General features: G+C 33.5%; 1 protein-coding gene across 10 annotated transcripts in view; it reads left to right on the forward strand.

Moving 5' to 3' along the window:
• Positions 1-8,086, forward strand: part of Chd9 (chromodomain helicase DNA binding protein 9) — a 260,391-nt gene that overhangs the window by 175,931 nt on the left and 76,374 nt on the right. For all 10 annotated transcript variants that reach the window (XM_005388286.2, XM_013516197.1, XM_013516196.1 and 7 more), the window contains 3 exons: positions 546-667; positions 3,914-4,157; positions 7,138-7,314. In XM_005388286.2, coding sequence (XP_005388343.1) covers positions 546-667; positions 3,914-4,157; positions 7,138-7,314 — 543 coding nt within the window. The remainder of the gene's footprint in view (positions 1-545; positions 668-3,913; positions 4,158-7,137; positions 7,315-8,086) is intronic.

The raw sequence follows: 8,086 nt of genomic DNA on the forward strand, positions 1-8,086 counted from the left end.
AAATGGTGAATTTTTCAAATACATTTTCCACATCTGCTGAGATGATATTTGTGTTTTTAAATTTGTTATTTAACATTAATTTTCAATTTTAACCCACCTTTTACTTTGGTGAAACATTACTTATTCATGGTGTATTGCCTTCTTTATATTTTGTTAGATTCCATTTGATAAAAATTCTGTTAAGAATTTCTATACCTCTTTGTTTGAGGGATAGTGAAGTGGAGGTTTCTTTTATAATGTCTTTTCTGGGCCAGGAATATCGCTCAGTGGCACAAGCATGTGTATATAATACCTGTTCTTTGTCAAATTATTATATCAAGGCCTCATAGAATGAACTAGAAAGTAAGCCTTCCTCTTCCTCTCTCCAGAAGAATCTGAGTATAATTATTTTGATTTTTAAATGTTAAGTAAAATTTCACTATAACACTGTACCGTTAGGCATCTATGATTATTTTAAAGGCAGTGCTTTCTATAATAAATTGTGCAAGATTTAAACGTGATATATACATCATTCATTGTTTTTTGTTTTTTTTTAAACTTCAAAGGACCGTCCTCCCTCTAATATTTGGAAGAAAATTGATCAATCCAGGGAATATAAAAATGGCAACCAACTCAGGGAATATCAACTGGAAGGACTCAACTGGCTCTTATTCAATTGGTACAACAGGTATGTGGTGTATTTTAACAGAAAAATAAATGAGTATGTTATTCTTTTTTTGTATATAGGCCTAAATATGTTAAGTAAAATAGATACTGATGTTGTTACATTACTGTCAGCATGAAGTGTTCATGATTTTAATAGAAGTTACCTGAGAAAAATATGTAAATTACAATTCAGGATATAGACTATACTGTCTTCCTTTAAATGTGTGTTGACCAAAGGTATATTGATTAGGCTGCTGGGTGTAGTGGTGCACACACTTGGGAGGCTGAGGCAGGAGGATCGTTGCGAGTTTGAGACCAGCCTGGGCTACAAAGTGAGCTCAAGGCCAGCCTGAACTGCATAGCGAGACCTGTCTCAAAAAAAACCAAAAAAAAAAAAGTATATTGATTAATGATTAAATTGGAAAAAAAATTTTGAAATAACTTTCCTACAGTCTTAAAATGTCTTTTACAGAATGTTTTTCAACTTATACTTTGTCAGTAATTTATACTACTCTGTCAGTAATTGATTCTAGTTAATTCACTCTGAGCATGTTGCTCTTACAGGAATTACATGTGTCTATTATTTCATGTATTAATGAAGTAAGTCAGCAATTAAGAAATAGAATTTTTAAAAGGGAATGTAGTAATGAGTTATTCTTTTGCTATTATTTTCAAATTGTTCAAAATGCTTTATGGAAAAAAATCTCATGTTCTTTAATGATATGAAATATAATTACAGAAGCAGCAAAAAGTACTAAACTTAAGAAAGAGCTATAGTAATGCATCCATGGTAATAATCATTCCTCTGTGTTTTTAATGTTTACATGATTCTTCTGAGTTGTTACTTTTACTAATGGTGAATCGGATAGTGTGAGAATCACCTTCAACCCATATAGTGCTCCCTCCCTGTTTTTTATTATTATCTTTTTTTTCCAAGAGACTCATCCAGATAAAATGGTTAACTTTTTAAACTTATCTTCCCTCATCAGTTCTCTGCCCCATTTCCTAAATTCCTGTTTTAAACAACTACTGCTTTCTTTGACTGCTTTTTACCATAATCCTAACCCTTCATTCTTTGTATATAACTGCATCATAGAGAACCCAGGGAAAAGAGGTTTCAAATTCTTCATAATTCTTGCCTGACCTTATATTTAAGGCTAATGGAAATCTCCATCCATGGTCATTCTTATCTGTAATTTTATGTATCAGAAGTTTGAAAAGCCTTCCGGGACAAAGATTAATCATGCCACTTCAACTCTTGACGTGAAATCTCTGGTCTTTTTAGAACTTAACTTCCATCAGTTATCCTGATTTTAGGTCTTCAAGCTATCACTGAAGACTATTGCCATCTCTTCAGTCTGTGAACAAATTCGGGGTTTACCTGTCTAGAAAAGATGATAAACCTCTTCTTGATTCTCCTTTTCCTTCTAGCTACTTTCAGGTCTCTTGGTAAATTCCTAGGAAAATCTCTAGATAGAGTAACCTAGAGTTACTCTCCCGCTTTCCTCATCTCCAGTTCTCTTTTTAGCTTGTTATGGCCTGGATTTCGTTTCTGTTGTCTAAAACTCTTAATTTGCCAATTCATGGGACTGTCTTCAGCCTTAATTTACTCTCTTCTTCACTGCAAAGAAGTTTCCACTTCTCCTTTAGACTCTCCCCCTGTTCTAACTCCGGTAGCTTCCACACTGTGACGGTCTATCTCTCCATTACCTCAGTGACTGTAAATTGCTGGTTCCTTTTTCTCTCACTGAGATATTTTCCCCCCATATTCTTTAGTTCTTTTCTCATATCACGTTTGTTTCTCCACAGCCATATTCTACACTCTACCTTCATGACTTCACCCAGAACCCTTACCTGCACCTACATTCGTGTCCCTCTCCAGGCCCCACCCCCACCCCATGCTGGGGATTGAACCCTGGGTCTTGCACGTAGTAGGCAAGCACTTTATAACTGAGCTACACCCCAGCCTGACTTTAACCAGTAATGTTAGGCGTTAAACGTTGGGCCCATATTTCTGTTTACATCTTGCTACTTGAAGGTCCAACTTAACAATTCTTTAAACACAGCAGGTTCATAATTAATCTTATCTGCTGTTTCTTACATATCAAATACTCGTCCTCAATATTTTCCATCTTGATTAATAAGAACACAATTCATTTAGTTCCTCAAGCTGAAATCTGGCAGTGATCTTATACTCCATACATCTAACTCATTCTTTTCCCTCAGTACATATGCCCACACTTTCTTCTCTACAGCAATACTTTTCCCAGTTATCACCCCAACTTCTGGTCACGTCACTCTGTGCTATCCATACTAGTACCAAAATAAAGCTTCTAATACAAACCTAACTGTATTGGCTTTCTTTTAAGATTTCCAGTAACTTCCATTTCAGAAAAGAACGATGCCTAATGTATTTATGACCCTTACTTACCTCACTGACTTTTCCTTTCTTTATTTGTCCCTGTTAACTATATTAAGTAACTTCTGGTCTCCCAGTTGGTCATGATTTTAATACTTCTGCTCAATTGCTTTGCCTTTTGGTAAGATCCTACTCATAATTGACCCCCTCTCTGCAAAGGTTCTCTCATCTTTTCTGTCCACAGTTTGTTGTTTTTTCCTCTGTGCTTCCGTAATAAACTTTACTCTGTTAAATCTTCACTGACCAATATATCAGTCATCTATGGAGCTTATTTTAGAATTATATTTAATTTGATTCTACTCTAAAAACATTTAATGAGAACGTATAAGGGAGCGCCTTGGGTATCTGTGTTTTTTCAAGCTTTATACTCTTCTAATGCACAGCTATGGTTGAAAACCAGTGCTATATTTGTGCTTCTAGAGTAGCACTTTGCATGACTATTTATGTATTTGCATGTCTGCTTCTCTAATAGATACAAGTCCCTGGAAGGCAGAGAACATGTTCTATTTCTTTTGTATCCCATCTTCTCATACTGTCCTGAGATAATAGAAGGTATTTAATAACTGCTTCCTGAATAAATATTTGCCTTGCTCTTGCCTTTTCATTCTTTTAAAAAGTCAAACACTTTATGGGTATTATCTTTATTTTGAAGCTACAAAATTCTTTAGTTTTCCCTTTGCAGGATTATAATAATATTGTAATCTTGAGTTTACTCTGTACTTCAGTAACTTTTATGTTTTTATTAATTCAAGTATTTTTATTTGATCTTGATTTATTGTATTTTATTTTTAAAAACATATTAAAAAATAATCCCAATCTACACATGGATGATATATTTGTTTATTTCAGACGAAACTGCATTTTAGCAGATGAAATGGGTCTGGGCAAAACTATTCAATCAATTACATTCCTCTACGAAATCCTTCTGACTGGTATAAGAGGACCTTTCCTGATTATTGCACCACTTTCTACCATTGCAAACTGGGAGAGAGAATTTCGTACGTGGACTGATATTAACGTTGTGGTTTATCATGGGAGCCTGATTAGCAGACAGATGATACAGCAATATGAGATGTACTTCAGGGATTCACAGGTGTGTTGCTAATAATTTTGCTTAATGGATGAGAACTAAAAATTAAGCACTACATACCAATTATTTTCAAGTTTAGGATCTATTTTAATTACATACTTAGGCCTTAGGTTGAGTACTTTCATCATATTTATCTTATAATAAAATGTAGCTTAAAAAAGCAACGACAAAATTCAGTTTAATGCTGTATTTCTCTGTAATGCAGTATGTTGATTTATACAAATATAGTAACTACTAATAATTACTAATTGTTTAAAAATACACAATCTGTCATCCTCTACTTTTTCTTTTTTTTTTTTTTTTTTTTTGGTTTTTCTCTGGTACCGGGAACCGAACTCACGACCTTGCACTTGCCAGGCAGGCGCTTTGCCGCTGAGCTAAATCCCCAGTCCCTTACTTTTTCTTTTTCTACTTTTATGTTTAAATCTTCAATGACTAATACCATGGGCCTAAATGGCTTATTGAAGTGAGAATGTAGATTCTCTTTTTCATTAACTAGATTTTGACTTTATTATTCATCTGTTCTGTTGAAAACTACCACCTTTGGTGTTTTGGAATCTGTTATCTCAGTTTGATTCCCTTTAGTGTTTTATTATTTATTATCATGTACTTGTAGAATTTTAAAGTTATATGTTATTAAAATGAGTTTTGTGACCTATGTGTTTATAGAAAGTGCAACAAAAATCTCAAAACTTTAGGAGACTTTCAACAAACTTACCATTTTAATATATATGTCATGATTTTAGCATAAATATGGTTACCAAAAACTTGAATTTTTAATGTATAGTGAACTGAATTAGTATGTGAAATGTTATGTTTTTATGACAGATGTTACAGATTCTAGTATGTTAAAACTGAAGATATAAATTTCAAAAGCTGGTATTTCATTTAATAAGATAAATAAAAATAACAGAGTTAAGTCTTGCAAATGTACTTTAATGTATGTTGATTGAATATTTTCTTCTGTTTTCTAGTTATCAAACAGATTAAAATCAACATAATATTAATTACTGTGCTAAAATTTCCCCAATTGTTGTTCTGAGACAGGTTGTAATAATGTAAGACTAATGACCATTATATTTTTTGGTACTGGGAATCAAACTTAGGACCTTGCGTTTGCCAGGCAGGCACTTATGCCACTGGGCTATATCCCTGGCCCCTACTAATGACCACTAATATTTGTTAAATATTATGCTAACAGTTTCTTATATTGTTTCACTTAATGTTTGTAATGATGTCCTTGTAAAATAGATACATTTTTCCCATTTAATATATGAGGTATTGATGTATTATGTACATTACCCTAAAACCACAGAGCAAAGCTGAGATTAGTACACCAAAATGAGTGAGACTCAGGAGCCCAGTCTACTTAAGATCTTGAACTTCATGATATCTTACATCACCACTTATTTCTTCTCAAACTACCTTTACCAATTCCTTGTCATCTTCCTGATCTAGACTTTGTATGACCCAGGTCTCAGTGTTGTATGTCTGTACTCATTCTCTCAAAGGTTTCATTCGTATGCAAAACTTTAAATTACAACTGTACTGGTAATTCTCCCAAATCTGTATGCCAACTCTAAATTCTTAGCTAAATTTCAGATTGATATCTAAATGCTTCACAAACAACTCCACTTCGACATCTCACATTTGCATGTATAGAACCAAAATCATGAACTTCTTTGTGTTAGCAAACAGCAGCACTAAAGCTAAAATTTTTATTGTCAAATATCAGCCTTCTCTTTATTTTACTCCATACTTATCACTTAGGAAATTCTGTGGATCCCACCGTGAAAGTACAGTGTACCCTAAATCACCCACTCTGATGACCTCCAAAGATAGATTACTGTAACAACTTTTTAACTTATCTCTATAATCTTGGCCTCTTTAGACTGTTTTCACCAGTGCAGCCAGAGAACTCTTCATAAAATATCTTCCCTCAAGTCTGTTCAGTAGTTTGTTGCTCAGAGTAAAAGCCAAAGTCTTCATCATAGTTCTTTAACACCTATGCTGTTCACCTCACTACCACCCCAATTCAGTCCTCCTTCCTAGATGTTATATGAGTATTAACGAAGATATTCCCACGGTAGGACCTTCACACTTGATGCTTTTACCGAGAATGCTTTCTCTTCCACATACCTAGATGCTGACTTGGTTTCTTCCCTCATATTCAGAGTTTGGCTCCCGTGTCACTTCTCAGCAGTGCTGTCCTAACCACTCTATGTAAAATTGCAGTGGTTGCCATTGACTCTGTAGTTTCTATTCTGTATCCTTTTAAAATTGTATTCCACAGCTCTTACTGCTAAGTTTTTTTAAGGAATTAGTTTCTTACTGGCCATGTCCTGCATATTAAGATAATCGGAATATAAGTTCCATTTGAATAATTGTTTAACTGATGTATCTTCAGCAAGTAGAACAGAGATTGGCACATAAACACTAAATATTTGCTTACTAAATCATTTGGATGGCCAACTTTAATATTCATTACTTATTTGACCCTAAAACTAATAGAGTTTTTAAATTTTAAGTTAATTTAAATTTTTCTTAAAAACATTTTACCAGAGAACACTTTTGGATATGTTTTCATTGTTGTTATTTGTTTCTGGTAGGGTCTTGCTATACAGTCCAAGCTGATCTGGAACTCACTGTGTAGCCCAGGCTGGTCTCAAACTTGTGATCCTCTTGCCTCAGCCTTCATAGTGCTGACATTAAGGCATGCACCACTACACCCATCTAATTAATTTTAAATGATACGAATATGAATTTCTTTTGACAGTGTATTTGAAAACAGCATTCTAATACAGTTTTAATGTTGAAACTCCTTTTAAGGAACTATCTGTGCTTGCATATGTAAAACTTTCAGTAGAAAGTGGTTTATAGCAAACCACTTGCTATGTCATTAGATATGTTTTTATGTTGTTTGACAGGAATGGAACATGCAATTAAGGTATTATACCACATTCTTGCGTTTGATCATTACTAGGGACGCATCATTCGAGGAGCTTACAGATTCCAAGCTATCATCACCACTTTTGAAATGATTCTTGGAGGCTGTGGAGAGCTTAATGCAATTGATTGGCGATGTGTGATTATTGATGAAGCACATAGGTTAAAAAATAAAAATTGTAAGCTTCTAGAAGGTCTGAAACTCATGAATCTGGTGAGTAGTTTAAAATCATCATTATGACTTAATTTAGTTCTTAGGCTATCTATACAGTTAGACAGGTAATGCTAAAAACACTTCAGGGAGGAGCTGGGTGGGACAGTACTGGGATTGAATTTAGGACATTTATACTCTGCTATATCCTCAACTTTTTTTATTTTTTTGTTTGGAGACAATGCTGCACTAAACACTAAATTGCTTAGGCTAGTTCAAACTTTGATCCCCTTACATTAACTTCCCAGAGTCCTTGTATTATAGACATGTTCCACCCTGCCCTGCAAAATACTTGTTTAGGAAAATTTAAAGTACAGGTATATCTGGATCCTACTTGTGATAAATGAAATTTTTTTCTGCTTTAATGAGTAACAGAAAAGCATTTCTTTAGTTTTCTGACACTTAAAAATTTTTAGCGATTTCTCCCAAAAAATGTTAGTAATTAATTTCTAAAATTAAGAAACTTTTATAAATGTGTATCATTGAAAAGAAAGTAAATCCATGTTTCAAGAAATAAATTAATAATGATTTCATCATTTACATTACTTAGATCATTTACAGTAGAGAAATAAAGTTCCCGTACAATTCTATATATTTATATTGGTTAAAATAATGGAATTTTGTTTTTTAAATTTTAAAAATTTTTATGTTTTCAGTACATAATGATTATAGTTATCATGGAGAGTTGGTATATGAATATAATATATCTTAATTCTTACTTACTGTCTTTCGCCTCCCATCCCTAATCCTTCCTTCCACCTCTTGGTATTTTTTT

This window comes from Chinchilla lanigera, unplaced genomic scaffold, assembly GCF_000276665.1.
Source record: "Chinchilla lanigera isolate Chin_1 unplaced genomic scaffold, ChiLan1.0 scaffold00032, whole genome shotgun sequence".
In the NCBI taxonomy this organism is placed as follows: Eukaryota; Metazoa; Chordata; class Mammalia; order Rodentia; family Chinchillidae; genus Chinchilla; species Chinchilla lanigera.